We start from the raw sequence: 17,069 nt of genomic DNA, 5'->3' as shown, positions 1-17,069 counted from the left end.
CATTGAGACACCAGAGGGCGCTATAATCTCTCTCATTTTATTATATGAAGTGGAAAAAAAAAAAAGGACAAACAAATCAACTTTCATGGACAGACAAAATGGGTGAAACTTTGCAGTCGTGATAAAGGCACTCTATTCATGGCTTTATGTAGTTTAACCATATAATTTAGGCAGATTAATGCCAAACAGGTTTTAATTTTCAGTTTTTCAACAAATCACCACCCCACATGTATGTTATGTTCTATCCTGTACTCCTGCATTGTGTTTTGGTATGTGAAGGTGCCGATTTAGGTCCTCAATCTGCTTGACCAGGAACTGCTTGTCACGACCCTCCTGCAAACCAAAGACCCTCAATTTTATTAGTAAAACTGAATGCATGAGTATTGGGAACCACGCAGGCCAACGTAAGTATGGACAAAATTCAACTGTACGCTAGACTGTGATGGTAAATGCCAACAACTCACCAATTTAAGTTGAGCTCTTAGCAACGCGACACTTTTCCCATAGACAGCAGCTAAAGCTATGAAGTAGCACAACGCCACACTGTCAGGGAGAAAAGATTATGACAGTGAAGAATCATGTAATATGCAGATAAAATACAGGCTGCATTTTACACTTGAGTTGGCAAAACTGCACAGTATATGCCAGCATAATGATCTAACAGAAAGTTCACTCACCATGATAATGCAAAAAGAGGGATGGAGAATGCCTGGGAGCCAATAAAGAAGAGAAAGTCCTGTGTAACTTCGGAGAGACTGTCGAAAGACGTTAGAACAATCGACCACATGCTAGTGGAGAAACGGAAAGGCCCACAACTCATAGAAGGATGGATCCTGTTTGGAAAGAGGGAAACATTCATCCTCAACAGTGTGACATAACATGGAACATGCAGCAAGGAAGAATATAGCATTCAGCACTCACTTAGCAAGGCTGTAAATCATGACAATTGTGGACAATCCCCAACCAAACAGGAGCACCACCAGGAAAAAGAAGGTGGAGGTTGTGGAGCGAAACGTCTTTAGAGCTGGCCGACAATTGTGCAATAGTGTGATCTGTGGTGGAAAGGGACAAGTGGGGACACAAAAGACGAGTAAGGACATAACCAACAGGCATTGTGTGTAATGTTGGTGGTGTAAAGCTACAACTTCACCTTCTTGCAGTAGAAGAGAATGACAAACTTGATGGTGTTGATTAGTGGCAACAAAGGGCAAAAAAGAGCTCCTGTCCAGACCACAGTCTGACCATAAACCAACCCAAGCACATTGTTGGGAACTGCAAATTCCTGACGACCCACCCACTGAGTCAGCTTATTGGACCAGTTGTCCACCAACATCCTGAGAAACATACAAAAATGTACTGTACACATCAGTACAATTTTGTTTCATATAGACTCATGTTATGCACAATGTTTTGTACCTGCGTGGAAATTCGACCAGGATGAGCACAGCGATGTTGATGAGGAGGTCAAACAGTGTCAGCTTGTACATCTCCTGTCCCATACGTGTTTCCCAGCACTACGTTAGGAGACAAACAAGAAGAAAAAGACCTTACAAGGTGTAGATGTAACATAGATTTAACTTAAGTTGATGCTATGTAAAGTTATGACCATGCCATTCAAGGTAGTCACATTATAATCTTAACATATTTTTCTATATAAACGGGTTGTTGTAGCTGTTATTAGAGTGGACATTTGGCAATTTACAAAAGACAGAGACGGTCAGCAACGTTTCTTAGTACCAGCATCATGATTCTTTATTTTTTGCTGTTCATCACTTTAGTATATACTAACAGATTATAAATGTGTGTTCTTTTTTTTTTATTATTCTGGTAAACCACAAGCAAACTGGCTACCATGAGTTGTCTGTCTTTTGCCTGTTGCTGTATCTACCGAAGTCTTCAGGGGATCCCACTGACTCAGAGCGTAATCTGCAGTGTGTTGATCCAAAAACAAATTGGAAAACTGAATTCTTTGCTCATGTAAACAAAGCCATGACAGGGAACACAAACAACAGAAGTTCTCTCTCAGAACAGCTCTTGTCAAACACCAGAGACTCCCTCTGTCCTGTGCATGGTGCTAAAAGACCAGTGCAGCATGCAGCACAATTGAAGAAATATCTTTCAATGATCCAAATGTTCTCAAAAACAGAAGAAATAAAATTACCGGATATTCTTTATGGTTATATTGGCACGGTTTGCAATCTTCACTTTTTGTGTCCCCATTGCAGGTGATCTGATTCCACAGGGTGAAGAGGAGGACGCCCAGACTCACCAGACGCAGGAACACTGCCCTGGATATAAAAGGAGAAATGGGTAATTTCGCACTAATGGATCAATAATTGAACAGAAATTGGGGATTATATGGTTTGCAACTGTGTGAAAGACAATTGTGATGGAAAAAAAAAGGATTTGTCTCTTCCTGTTGTTTTGCATTGTGGCTCTGGAAAGTCTCTTGTCAAGAAGGCTCCGAAAAGTTTCCTTTGTTTTCTGTCTTATTTGCAAGTGATTCTTTCCGCATCTAATTGACGACTTCCTGGTGTCCTTATCTTGTGACCTACAACCAACTCTGTATTACCATACGAAAGCAGATACAAAGGGAATGGGGGTGACTGTCAACTGTTTGTCAACTGTATAAAAGCTGCCCTAAGGAAAGCCCTACGGGAGAAGACAAGGAGAAGACGAGGACTGCGGAGGGACTGCTGGGGGAAACTAGGCTGGGTAGAGCCCGGCAGGGGCAAGGACTGTTGGGGAGGACTGCTGGAGAGCCCTGCTGGAGAGAAATGCTGGGGGGAGCACTGCTGGACACCTCTCGTTGAGGGTGCATGTAGTTGCTCCTTCTTGCAAGAATAAATGTCCGATGTGTTTGATTTTGAACCAAGCCTCTTGAGTAATTTTTCCAACAAATTGAAAACCAGATTATAAAGCTTTGTTTCACAAAAATTTGAGGCTGTTTCACCTCTGACCACACCCAGAATCAGTGATGTAACAGTGTATTCACACAACCTGAGGTACACACATGGGTGTTCAGTTGCTAACATGTAAATCGTTCAACTTCAGATGACACCAATTTCTTCCTTTTGTAGCAGGTTTTGTGGCATAATTTTGTGATTTCTCAGCTTTTTCCTGCCTTATCAAACACAAACAAATTAAATGCAAATGATCTCACATAATCACTCTCACAGACCGACCGGTACAAACCTTAACAGTGCCACTATGACAGTCGTGCTGGGGGAATATCGTTCTATTAAGGCAATCTGGTCACAAAGCAGGGGCACCAGGAAGTTTCCAGTGGTGATGACAATGGATGGTAAATACTCGAAAAACAAACCAAGGAAGCCATTCTGCCCAGTCTTTTGCTGTTTAGCAGAAACGAGAGACAAACGGTCACTGAAGACTCGAACAAGACCACATCGGCGTCATCACGCTACTTTTACATCATTTACCTGGCTGAAGTTGGTGGCTACAAAGATGCCGTAGAAGGCTGCTACAATGAGCACCAGTGCAATAAAACCCATAAATACACGCAGAGAGTGTAAAATTATTTTTTGACCCAATGTCAGAGCAGCAGCCCGTTTCTTTATGCTCTCCTCCTCTAGATCCACCTGGCAGACGGAGACAAGGGAGAGCAGGTGAGGTGGCACCGAAATGTATACACTTATGAGGAATTATTAGATATAATATTATATATGTACACACTTATGAGGAATTATTATATAAAACTGTGCAGTAGAGATAAAAGCTGCCACATGTCCATCACATTTCTCTTTTTACTGTCCTTCATCCTGTTAAGTAGGGTAGATCCCTTCTGACCTGTAGCTGGTAGTGAACATTTTTCTGCTTCAGTTTGGTAGCTTTGTCTCCCAGGCAACCGTAGTCCCATTCAGTGAACACGATCATGCTGTAGTTGCCCACAGTGCTGCCTACCGTTGCCACAGCAACTCGAGCTGCAATCCCCATGCTGTGTTGCGAGCAGCCAGTCAGAGGAAAGAATGCAGATACAAGTCAAGGTGACTGAACTTTGGACTTTTAAATGTCATTCTGTTTACTCAAATAAATGATCTGAACCAGCATGGAGACAGGGCACACACACACACACACACACACACACACACACACACACACACACACACACACACACACACACACACACACACACACAAGCTAGATCTTGATTTTTAAGACTGAACCTGCTGGTGTTTGTTGAGGGACTGACCGTACTATGATGCAAAGGAGACAAAAGGCAAAGTAGAAGACAGCAGTGAAGAGGTAGGCAAGGGGGATGTTGTAGGAGAAGCTTCTGTCCTCCAGCTTTGTGTTGTTGTAGTAGCCATAAAACAGGTACGAATACTCCATAAAACCCTGCATATAGTGGAGAGGACAGTCACTAAGCCTGTGTGACACACCTAAATGTACATATAAGATGTAAATAACTCTCATCAGCAAGGAATATAATGGGAGCACCTGTTGCAGGACTCCTTGCACAACTTGTTAGTTCTTTGTGACTGAGTAATGTTTGGGGTAAATTAATTTGGGACCAATCAGATGCCTCTCTGATGGTACTGCACGATAGATAGGAATCGAAAGTGCCTTGAATTTTTGCACACCATTATATTCTGTATATAAGGCTATATGTTCTGTAAGTGTCATGTCTTTACACAGCATTGTGATACTGCAGTTCCTCACCGTTCCTGAAAGTAAGTCGAGGAAGTATTTATAAAACACCACCAAGCCTTGAGGATTAGGGTCATACATTATGCATTCCTCTGGACCTGGAAAACATGGTAAGGAAAAAGCTTTAGGATCAGCATTAGTGTACAATATCAGTGCTTACTGAAGATAAAGGTAATGCTGTTGCCTCAAGGATTTATGATCCTTCTTCAACAAATAAAAGTAAGAAAAAGAGACATAAAAAGGAGACGGAAAAGCTGCAGTGGAGGCAAAATGCAGTCCTGTGGCTTACATGATAGCAAAGACAGAAAGTATTAATCCCTACACAGTCATCTAGATAAAACCAGCTTCCACATACAGCTTAAGGAAATCAAAGGGGTTTCTTTGATAAGATGAGAAATCCACCGTTGGGAAATAGTGATACATCCTTTTCTTAAGGGTTGGAGAAAAAGTGAGGCCAGAAAAGTAGCTTAAAATCTTGGTTGTGCATGATTAAATGTTTCAACACTGTATCTTCTACATTTGACACACTTACAGAAAATATCATGTAATTCCCTTTTTATTTAGATCTCGTTTTGGGACTAAATCTTCTGATCTAGCACAGGTGAGAAATTCATTTTTATTTCTGAAGGGAATACCGCTGTCTCTACATTTACTCCTACGAAACGACCCAGCCTCTACGGCAGGGCTGTTGCCTGGAAACTGTTGCATCACACTGTGAGAAGGCGTCTTCTTTTTATTGGACAGACTTGTGCTAAAAGATGAGAACATAGGAAATAAGGTGGATATGAAGAAACATTACGTACCACTGGCTTCAATTTAAAGCGAAATAAAAAGTTGTGAACTGACACACTGTTACCTTCACTGGTTACAAGGCTGACCCCCACAGATCTGAAGACAATGCTGGGGATGAGGACAAATCCAGCAATCAGCAAGAAGGAAACAAAATTGAGGACCACCAAGAATCGCAGGAACAGGAAGTAAGACTGGACGCCACCTCCAAAGTTCCCTGTGGAGGCAAAGGGCTACACTTTAGTTCATAATGCAAAGCATTATGCATGAAGTTTACAGTATGTGTAATACAATATGTGTTCATGTCCATTTGAAATGACAAACTGAATGCATACCTCCAATCTTTTGCAAGGACTTGTTCCACAGTGTCACAAAGTAAAGAAATTCTCTGCCATTGTTTTTGAGTTTACGCAGATATTTGATCCTGTTTCGTTTCCTGGACTCCACGCTGGAAACCACAGGCACCTGCATTTCCTGCACCTGCCTGTAATGGACACGATTTTAAAACCGCTTTTTAAACTCTGCAGTAACTATAGTTTAATTAACGTATTACTAGTAACAATTTTACATGTCTGTAATTAAAAATGTCCTAATAATTTCCAATATATTTAAGAACAACAGTTGTTTTGAGACTGTTCACTTTGTACATTTCTAATTATGTGCTATAATGCCAAATCCAAAGACAAAGTAAAGTTATATGAAGTTACAAAGACCAGACCAAGTATCAAAACCTCTCAGTGTAGTGAATTACGAGATGGCGTTTTATTTATCAAAGATAATGAGAGATCAGATTATTAAGTGACAGACATGGAATATGTTTTTCATCTCTGGTCAACATACGGAGCCTAGTCTCCCAACTTCCAATCTGGGGTCAATCTATTACCTTCCCTAATATGTTAGTAGTGATTCCCTCCGTTAAGCCTCTGGTGGAGTAGATCTTACACTAATGAATTTTCAAAAGTTCGCCACCAAAACTCTCAGAGGTAGGTTTCATACCGCATAGCTCTTTTCAGGGCCATGGGCATGGGGACGCCCCTGAGGTCCCGGGGTGGTCCACTACTGCCCGCCTCATCCTCCTCGGCAGGGCTCGAGCTCCAGTTGAACTGTGGGTAATTCTGATTGGACACTCCAGATGGAACCCGTCGTAACCTGAGTGACTGCTGGTCACCAGGGTAACCACTCCCGGCAACTGAGTGAAAGACAACAAAAAACAGCACAAGACCTGACCAGGGAAGACGTGTCAAGACAACCGAGTCAGATTTAAAGATGATTCCATATCTATAGTGACATTATTTAGATATGCGGACAATTCAGGTTTGTCCAAGTGTTTAAAATAAACAAGTACAGTATGTACGAGAAAAATATAATCAGAAGAAACAAACACCTTCAGAATAGTCATACACCTTACTTGAGCTTCGTCTCTGTAGTTCACTCGTCATTTCTCAGCTTTCCACTGCAACCAAATTTAATAGTCACACGTTCAAAATATAACAAATTAAGAAAACCTGCTCTTCACAAAAGAACGATACCGATCCCTGAATCACTTCCCTGTTGTCTCCTCTCATGGACTTTATCCCCTTTGCAAATGACCACACGGGTACTTCCTTGTATGCGCTAACCCATTATTTCCATGGTGAGAGTTACCATTCATTTGCAGTTTGTGCGGTCTAATCACCACCTAGAAGAAAAAAACTGAAGCATACTGAGAGCAAACATGTTCAGTAATTTGTGTGATCGAGGGGTTTAAAGAAATGTCTTTGTTTGAACTGGAAAAAGGAACGTTTTGGTTCATTTAAATTGTGGTCTGTGATGGGAAGAAATGAAATGCAACATATTCGTGTTAATGAAGTTAATGATTTCACAAGCAACAAAATAAAAGGTTTATCAAAGGATGTAGTTAACTACATACACCAGTTCAAAGCTTGTTGTGAGGTAACTAAGCAGGTATGTTTGTGATCACTCTGCTGCAGAGTTAATTATTTCCCTGATGACAAAAGCCTTTTTACCACCTTAATCCTGATGTTTTGCACATAAATCATTATAATAAATGATTAATCATATCGAGACAATTATATCATGTAGTCTTTAAAAAACAAAAGACAAAGTGAGTAACACTGGTGAGGAAATGCTGATATGTATTCCACAGGTAACACAAAGCAGGGAGTGTTACAGCTGGTGCAGCATTTAAAGCCAAAGATAAAAACATGGACCAAACAAAAGGCAGAAAAAAGAAGAAGTCCCGAGATGAGCAGTTAACAAAAGGTCTAATACAATTATCACCGTGCAATAATAAAAACAGAAGGAAACCATTTCTCGGAGGGTAAAGTTTTGGCACAGAGAGAGGATAAAACAGGTTAACACAAATTCAATTTGTAATTCAAATGATCTCGGTTCTGTGTAGGATTTAGAGAACAGAAACACATTGGAAAGATAAAACCTTTAGATACTGCTCCTAGTCATGCTCATATTAAACAGAAATATAACAGTTGTCACAGTGTGAGACAAGAGGGAGTGAAACAACTCAACATGTTTCCAAACTGTAAACAGTTTACTGTGGTTAGGGCTCGGAGATAATTCAATATTATCAATAATTTACTTTTTAATGACGGCTGTTGTTTTAATTCTGATTCCAGAAATTAATACTGTTTGAACAAATTTTAAAAAACAATTTTAAGTTTGGTCTAAGTTTATTGCTTTTAACGGAAACTGGATTATGTCAATAAAGATTTAGGTTTTCTAAATATTGTGACAAATTTGTACATCGTAAAATAACGTGTGTGACATTAACAATGTGATAATGATTTGATAATATCGCCGAGCCCTAGCTGTGCTGTTATTCATGATTTTCATCGGCAGCTTGTATTCGTGACACGACACTTTTTGTATCAAGTGTTTAGTCCCAACCCTGAATGGTACGTGATGGCAGTACAGACATTTTGGCAGTGAATGGACTGTTGCTATCTTTCACATGGTGCACTCGTCACAGGACACAACACTGCTGCAGAGATGTCAAGAGCACGTGTTCCTGATATGATCTGAGTTGCTTACGATTACAGGCAGAACAGTGAGGCGAAACAGAGAAACATGTCTGATTCACAGGATTCTATGGAGTAAGCCAAAGCACAGAAAAGCTCAGCCAATAAAATGAGCAACAAAATACATTGTCTTATTAAATCACTTATCCTGGTCCTCGTGTCATTAGACTGAAATAGAAATGTAATCTGGACCTTAATTTCCTCCTTTAAACTTAGAATTGAACTAATGCTGTTATCATACAGGTTGGGATAGCTGAGCCTTAATATAGACACCATCATTTAATTAGTTCTATCACAATCTATTCATTCTTCCTACCAATACAGGCAGTAACATTTACAGTCCACCATCATGTCTTGGAATGCTTTGTTGATTATGGAAACGTTATGGTGCACCAGTTATATCGCTTTGTTTGTCTTTTAATTAATTGCAAGATAATTATGACACACCCAACTATAAAACGGTAACTTGACATGTAAACTGCCTTATTTTGGCTATAAATACAGCTCCAAAATGTTTAAACCTGCAGAATGGAAATTGTATCTTCTTCAGAGAGCATTTACAAAGACTGTCGCCATCACAGGGTTCGCTATAGCCTTCTCCACTGCTACTGTTGCAGCTGTGAAATGGAGGATAAATTGTTTGGAGCGTCACAACCACCATAAAATGACTTTGTTCACTGGAGAATTTGATCCATTTGGTCCGAAACATTTGGTTTGGAGATGCACAATTTAATAATTTCTTTCCCCCTTTTTAAGCATGGGGCTTAACTGGAAGTTGGCTGGATTTGAATTCTCTAGTACAGGGGTCTCCAACCAGAAGCTCGCAAGCTACCCAGTAGCTACCCGGTGGTTAAGTATGTGTATGTTGTATATCAATTTGTTATTGTTCACATAAAAGAAGCTTATTTAACTGGTTTGGTGGAGCTCACCTATGTGAATAAGTGTTACAGTGTTCGAAAGCTACATGAGTAGCTCTCAGACAATTTCCTTTTGTCAAAGTAGGTCTCAGAGGAAACAAGGTTGGAGACCCTTGCTCTAGTGTGCATGCCCAGTATGAATTCAGACCCCTAGTGTGGGAATGTCTTACCAGATATTTACAAACTCTGCATACGGTCAAATCCAGAGATATATTCGGCCATGATCGGTGATAAGATTGTGTGAGCAATTTTGAACATAACAAATGTGCATTTATAGGTAAAAGTTCCTCACAATAGCTTTAAAACCGGACATTCGCACAGCTGAGACGAGATTTAACTGTTTACAACTCAGCTGCCTCTCACTCTACAAAAGTAACATTCATTGAGCTCAAACATTCCCCCCTTAATGTTCACAGTACGTATACAAAATATCTCCAGTGGTTCCCTTCTATCGAGTTTTATAAGTCACACTATTTTCTGTATTTTCAATAAAATCGAGTTGTATTTTTCTTAAAAGAAATCGTCCTGGACCTGCGTGATGTTTGTTGGTAGAAAGATGAGTGATGGTGCGATCAGTGTTTGAAATTCTCGTCTTGAAAGAGCTCCTTCTCCTGTCCCGAAAATGATCCAACCTTTTCTGTACCTCCATTCAGTCTGTTTTATCTCCAGTTTTCTCTTCCACGTTCTCCATCTTCTCCCCTCTCCTCCCTTCTCTCTTCCCTCCCTTCAGGACCGTGCCCACTATTATACAGCAAACAGCGATGATGTGCATGATAAAGTAGATGGACATCCAGTAGTTGATGGTGTCAGAGGCCTTCAGCAGCACGAAGCCCATGCACATGTAGTCGTAGGCCCTCATCTTCAGGAACCAGTGAACCCAGTCGAAGATGTTCTGTCCACGAGGACCCAGTTTAGCTCGGACAGTAGCCTCCATGGCAGACTCTGCAGCGATGCAGAGGGGAATGGTGAGGAAGGAGAGGTAGTAGCCAGCATGCAGTCCATGCCAGTAGGCGCTGATGAACATGGTCCATCCAGCCCTGAGAGCAACAGACAGAGAGCAGAGAGGGAGAAGTATTACAGACACGTCATGGTGCAGCTTTCTGTCTTCTGTTATAAAATATATTATGACGCTGAGGCAAGATGAGGATGGGTCGTGTACAAAGAGTTCATAGACGTTTTAAAATTTAGACCTACACATTTCACTCTACGCAAAGGGGGTATTTAATGTCTGTGGTGAGACATGAAGTAATCAAGATGTGTTTTTCTGGAATTTTACAAAAACTGCATTTTTTTTTTTTTTTTGCCAGGATTTGAACAGTTTTGTGTATTTTTGTTATTGTCAACATATTCCATTAAAGGCCAAAATCAACAATGAACTGGTGCTACTCAGTCATTTTTCTTTATTTAGACAGCACCTGATATAGCTTATTATATTACAGCTTTGTGCCATTAACTTCCACTGTGGTTAAAAAAACCCCGAATAAAACACATCAATGAGCCACACTGTTGAACTGTGAACGTTTATTACGATGAACACTAATATAGTAGGCACTTTGGTTTATCTTTATTCAATCCCACACAGTCCTACTGCTATAAATCCCTAAAACCAAGGCTAAAAAAAAAATGGTCCCAAAAATACACCATTTACTCCTGTTTTTGTTGCTACAAGCTACAGCATCTAGTTGTAGCTGATAGAAAATAATTTAGTCTTTTGAACAAATAATATTATATATAAATGCAACCAATTTTTAAAGACTTATAATTTAAGTTGGAATAAAACCGACAGGGAAAAGAGAGCTAGTGTAGTAGTAAAATTCAGAGAGATGAACTAAGAAATGGCTGGTTCTGGGTGCTTCTCAGGGGATTTGTAAAACAATGATATGTAGAATATTGCCAGACTCACTCTTTAATATTTTATTAGCCAGCAAAATGTGCTGAAAAGGTAAGAAGATTTTTTTTTTTTTGTATTTAGGAGCTCCCCTGCTGATCATAAATATTTGTGATCCAAGTTTAGTAGTAAAAAGAGAATGACTAGAACACAGTTTAAAATCTGGACATGCTTGTTGTTACCTCAGGGATGCAGTCATTAAATTGCAAATTTTTGCACAGGTTCCCATATACTGTACACCTCAAAAGGATCTCTTCTTGTAAACTATACAACACACAGGGATCTCTTCTTGTAAACTACCAACCTGCTGTACTAACCTGAGTGTGTAGGCCTTGAAGGGGGCGTTGGGGTAGATGTAGTGATGGAGCCACCATTGCACTGTCATGTTCCAGTAACGCATGCCATGTCGGACCTTCACGCAGAAGTCCGTGTTGTAACAGTCGATGTTCTGGATGGTTTTGAAGTCATATGTCTCATCGGTGGTCTGATCAGAACTGGAAGCAAGAAAGAAAACAGAAACCAAACAGACATAAATATATTCTTTCAACGGGAAAAATATCAACTTTTATGACATTTATCTGATTCACACAAGTGTGAATACTGATGCATCCTTTGATACCTGTGATAGTATACCTGTAGTTGTACCTGTAGTTGACAGTGGGTCCTCCTCCAGGTTTGGAAAGTGCATTTTCTGGATAGCAGCCCAGACCTGCACTGATACAACCAGCCTCAGCGCCACACCACGCCGCATAGAAACGCATCCTGAACACGAAGAAGACTGCCACCATGTAGAACATCCTGGTGAAGGAGAGAAACGGGTAGAAAGTCAGAATTCATTTCTATTGTACCAAACAAATGACATTTGACATGACAGTCGCACTTCACACCAGATTTATTCTATGCTTTGTTTTCATATTTGTCCTACTTCATCTGCTTTCCTCTATGAATACAAGTTTATAGGCTCCACTTCAATACGGGAATATTCAGAGATATTAGTCACACATTTAAAAGGTAATTTCGACACAAACATGTGCTACATATATAGTATTTACTGTAGCTTTAAAACTTTTAAAGCAGCATTCTTTTTTGTTTATTCCACAGCCTGAGAAAAGAAAATGTGATTATTCCTCTAAAATCTATTGAAATGTTAAACTTCTGCCTATTTGCTAGACAAAGATCACTCTTGTATATTATCTGCTTTAACTCTTCTCTTAACTTTTAATGGATTGTATTGTATGCAGTTACTCAGTTTTACTATCTTAAATTACAATTCTGATACAGATAAATAAAATTCTGCAATGATGATATTATGTTATAAAATAAATCTACCACTCCAGTAACTGATAAAACAGTTATTCATTTACTAAAAGGACTTCGTCAGGGCATTGATGTTTTTTAACGATACCTGAAGAGAATGTTTTCAGCCAGAAACTCCTCTGTGCGAACGTAGGCTAGTGGAAAGACGGAGTTGACTGCCAGGAAAAGAGCGCCGTAGACAGGAACCAGCTTCAAGCGCTGCAGGCACGGCACTCGGCCGGGCAGCGCCAGCGGGCTCGGCTGCCTCAGCCAATCAGCGTACGTTTGGAAGCGAAAGAACGGGCCTTCAGGAAGGTGGAAGGATGAGACGAAGGAATAAATGCAGCGGTGAGAAGACAGTGATTGACAAAACAAGCGGGATGATGCAAGATACGAAAGTGACCATTGGAGGAAGGCGTGGTTCAAAAGGCGGGAGGGCGTTGAATAGGAAAAGGGAGAAAACAAACAGAGTAGAGCTATATGAAAACAAGAAATATTACTAAAAACAATATGGACTCACAATATTGGACAAGTAGCAGAAAGTGAGACAAAGAGAGACAACAGTTAAAATTCATGCAAAAGAAAATGCAACAACAGCAAGAACAACACACGAATATGAGCAGCTCACACATTAAAACGGTATAATTTTTTTAATGTTCACTTAAATGACAGAACTTCCTTTTACCGACATTATTGAGAGAAGATATTTCCACAGACTTACCGGTCATTATACCGACATAACAGTAACTATAGGTCAGAGTGTCGTAGAGCGAGGGCTCCTGAGACAGAACGGCAATGACTTGAGACTTGGCAAAAGAGCTCACTTCCTTTTTCTTCTCTACGTGGAAGCTGTGCACCTCGTTGGCGAGACTCACCATCTGAGTTGAAAACAAAAACGCAAATCAAAATCAACAAATATGGAGGAATATTGAAGCACCAGTGTCTTGATTCAGTACATTTATCCACTGATTTCTCTGCAGCACAGATTTTTTTTCCTGTGTTCCTGAGTTTCTGTACCTTCAGTGTAAGAAGCAGCTGGACAGCATTGGCAAAAGGAGTAGGTGATGGCAGACCAAACCATGTGACCAGTCGGAAAAATAGGAGGTAGAGGAAGGTCCAGCTGAGGCTCAGTGCCGGGGCGTATCTTTGTCGACAGAGACACATGATAGGAGTGAGTTTGCATATTATTTCTGCACAGTATTGATATGTTCGCTTGACATCCTGTTGTATGCAGAGCGTATCAGCTTTTGCAGTTCATTAAAGTTAAGATTAGTCAGCTCTCAGGAGATTCATCTGCAGTTAGTTTGATAAAGAATTAGTTGTTTCAGCCAGTTTTCAGCAAAACAAATTGCTGTCAAGTTTGTTTGATATGAGGATTTCTTGATTGTCCTCATCACATGTGATAGTTAAATTTTTTTACATTTTGAAGTGTTAAAAAGGCAAAATACACGATGTCAAGCCATCCATATGAACTTTATAGATTCATCAATTATTTTTGACAGATAAATCTATCTCTTTGGAGTTGCAGACTCATTGGTCTGACCTCTGTGTGTGTGTCATACAGTGAATTAAGTTTGAAAGCCATAGATATTCAACCCTCACCGCCAGCTGCTCTTTATAATAATCCATGTTCCGATCACTGTCACCAGAGAGTGGAGTGTGTGAATGTGACAGGTGGCGATGGTGATGGAGAGGCCCACAAGAAGAGCCGCCCCCTGCTTCACAGGCGGACCTGAAGAGACAGAAAAATTACACGGTTAAGCCACCTACAACCATCTACTAGCGAGCTATATGAGGTGAGAAAAACACCTGACTGCTGCAATAAAAATTCAGAGGATGACAGGATTGCCGAGGAAGCCTGTCATTTATTTGGACCAGCCACTTTTAAAACTAAAGACTTGCCAGCTGATAGGTGAAAATCTTTAAAGGGAAGTCAATCTGTCATAGAAGGTATATGCCATTAATTTCAACTAATAAAAGTACAAACACTGTTTCAAAACAGTGGCTCTGCTTTCAACTGATTTTAAGCTTAATGACACTGACAACCAGGTAAATTGCAACTAAAACACAACAAGCTTATCATTATAAAGTATGGTTTACAATAAGGAGTGCAGCGTTTGTTTACACATCAAACAGGGGTTGTCCTGTCGTTCCTCTCATATGTTCAGAACAATAATGGATGTTTAAAATGATCAGTCAGAGACGGCACTGCAGGTAAAAGACAGAAAAACTGCAGAGCCATTTGATGTGACAAGACCGATGCTGGAACACATACTAACACACTTAACATAAAGTTAAAGAGCACAAAACCCCTGAACAAAAGAAAAGATTAAAGAGTAATCTTTTACAGTCATTCATCGTCTCCCCAAACACCAGATAAAGCAGATTTTCATTTTCTTTATCCCCCTCGAAGAACAGGCCTCGTTCTTTTAAAGAAATGCTCCACTTGACACAGTTCGGTGTGTGATCAGAAGCATTCTGAGGAAGATTGACTCTCTAGATGAAGAGCAGTCCTGTCTTCATAAAAAAATTATTTTGCTGATTAAGTTTGAAACTCAAACAGCATGTGTTCGTGACCTGAACTTGAACTGGACTGAAATACTCACTGAGGTAACGGAAGAGGAATCCAACAGGGATGGAGGCAGCGAGAATTCCCAAATACACCAGCTCCTCAGGAGACATCGCTCTGCTGACACAGAAACACAGACTAGCTCCAAACCTGCTAATGTAGAAAACTGCTCACGCATGAAACATTACGAACAGATAATTCACGATGAACAATCTACAACATGTACAGAAAGCACAGCTAACACAATAAAAGATCACATCACAGGTATACTGACTAAATCCTATAGCCCTGTTAAGATGTTTCGTGTAAAGAAAAGTGCAAGATAACATGTGATGTCTACTTTTTAGGTAACATACAAAGAGTGAGGGTTGGGTTTATGTGCACCTAATTTGTGGTGATATAAATCACTGATTGGTTAGCAACAGTAAACTTAAACCAGAGATGTGTACAGACTAGTTTAAGTTTAGTCAAGGTGTAGTTTTAATAGAAGAAAGATCAACTCCGTTTTTAATTCCATAAAACAAATATAAGATGTTCCACATATTTATCATACATTCAGTTTCTATATCTAACTTATCAACTATTTTTTTGTTATAAAGAGTTGTATATATATATATATAAAGAGATTTTTATATTCTAAATAAAGAGCGTAAATAATGTGGTGCTTATTTATAAATAAAACCACCCAACTATATGAAAAATGTGTAGATGAAGCAAGTAATCGAGTAAAAGAAAATTTAATGGCAAGTATACTTGCCATTAAATTTTTGACATTGATAAATGTTCAAATCAAGCAAAGAAAAATGGCAAACATTTCATTGCCCCATTACTTTTTAAACTGACTAACAACTTTTCCTTTTAATAATACTGATTTACTTCTAATAATTGTGAGGTTTGGACTTTTTGAATGGACAAAAGAAGCAGTCCAAAGATTTTATTTTGGGAGGGCATTTCTCACTATATTGTGAATTTTAATAAAGTAAACCATTAATTGATTTATCAAGAGAAAATAAGCGATGATTTCATCCACTAAAAATAATAAATCGCTGCAGTCCCGTATGAAATCATTAAAATGAGCTACTCCCGAATCAATAACTACAGTAAAATGTTATAGTAACGCAATAACATAGTTACAGGGGCCATATTTAAATACATATGTAAAATAATTATTTCGCAGGTAAGATACATTTTAATATTCAACCTCTGTTTTTGCATCGATGATTATCTGGTCTGTATTTCACAATATTTCCTCTGTGTAAAGCGAAATGTACCCAAATTAGTCAACTTCCGCTGTATGCCGTTGTGCCACACAGCAGCTTCTTCTCAAGGTATAAATTACTACAACTTAATTCATTTCAGGACTAAAAAAAAAAAATCTACTTAGAGCTGACCAGAACATGGCTCAGAGTAAACATTAGTCCTGCACGCCTACCTTCAACGAGCTACTTTTAGCGGTAATGTTAGCTAACATCAACATAGCTAAACCAAAAAAAGGACAGCGATAGCGCTGCTGCTGTACAACGAAATAAAAAGATCGACCGTAGCACGAGCCAGCGTGAACACTTACATTTATATTGCGTTGAATCACCAGGTGTAAAAAAAAAAAAAACCTGTCCCCTACCGAGCCTGCAGGACACCGCACATCCACTCAGCGTTAGAGCTAATTTGAGTCACTTCCTAGACGAAGTATGACGTCACACCGTAAAGTTGGACGGTGCCATTCTAACAGCAGGGGTGTGGCCTGTACCAGTCTGAGCCCCGTTTATAAAAGCCACACCGTTTCAAAGTCGACTTTCTTCGGTGTAATAGCACAACTAACCCCACTATTCATGTCATTATGTCACAATACTAAACCGTAAATATGAATTACAGCCAATGTTAAAGGACAACAAAAAGGAAGAAACAAG

The 17,069-nt window shown here is 39.6% G+C and overlaps 2 protein-coding genes across 4 annotated transcripts; both read right to left on the bottom strand.

Moving 5' to 3' along the window:
- Nucleotides 1–21: 21 nt before the first annotated feature.
- Nucleotides 22–7,472, bottom strand: tmc4 (transmembrane channel-like 4). Its single transcript, XM_069142649.1, has 16 exons — nucleotides 6,866–7,472; nucleotides 6,454–6,646; nucleotides 5,793–5,941; nucleotides 5,525–5,674; nucleotides 4,681–4,766; nucleotides 4,211–4,356; nucleotides 3,808–3,955; nucleotides 3,441–3,599; nucleotides 3,196–3,353; nucleotides 2,162–2,288; nucleotides 1,417–1,514; nucleotides 1,151–1,334; nucleotides 922–1,052; nucleotides 678–833; nucleotides 465–543; nucleotides 22–333 (listed from the first exon to the last, which is right to left on the bottom strand). Exons 1-16 carry the CDS (start codon nucleotides 6,894–6,896, stop codon nucleotides 235–237), a joined length of 2,094 nt encoding a protein of 697 aa, XP_068998750.1. The 5' UTR covers nucleotides 6,897–7,472; the 3' UTR covers nucleotides 22–234.
- Nucleotides 7,473–7,575: 103 nt separating this feature from the next.
- On the bottom strand, nucleotides 7,576–16,832 carry mboat7 (membrane bound O-acyltransferase domain containing 7). 3 transcript variants are annotated; one of them, XM_069142651.1, is made up of 9 exons: nucleotides 16,730–16,832; nucleotides 15,200–15,279; nucleotides 14,196–14,325; nucleotides 13,611–13,737; nucleotides 13,315–13,471; nucleotides 12,703–12,898; nucleotides 11,931–12,095; nucleotides 11,615–11,791; nucleotides 7,576–10,446 (listed from the first exon to the last, which is right to left on the bottom strand). In XM_069142651.1, the coding sequence occupies exons 2-9, from the start codon at nucleotides 15,273–15,275 to the stop codon at nucleotides 10,059–10,061; spliced, it is 1,416 nt and encodes a 471-aa protein (XP_068998752.1). In that variant the 5' UTR covers nucleotides 15,276–15,279; nucleotides 16,730–16,832; the 3' UTR covers nucleotides 7,576–10,058. The 3 variants fall into 3 exon arrangements, with proteins under 3 accessions (XP_068998752.1, XP_068998751.1, XP_068998753.1); XM_069142650.1 differs by having other exon boundaries at nucleotides 15,200–15,282; nucleotides 16,730–16,828; XM_069142652.1 differs by having other exon boundaries at nucleotides 11,943–12,095; nucleotides 15,200–15,282; nucleotides 16,730–16,828.
- Nucleotides 16,833–17,069: the final 237 nt, after the last annotated feature.

This window comes from Embiotoca jacksoni, unplaced genomic scaffold (assembly GCF_022577435.1).
Source record: "Embiotoca jacksoni isolate LCO1_2020_lvr unplaced genomic scaffold, fEmbJac1.0.p SCAF_11, whole genome shotgun sequence".
Classification (NCBI taxonomy): domain Eukaryota; kingdom Metazoa; phylum Chordata; class Actinopteri; family Embiotocidae; genus Embiotoca; species Embiotoca jacksoni.
Note: the sequence above shows the minus strand (reverse complement) of the source record. Positions and strands in the feature narration are given on the sequence as shown.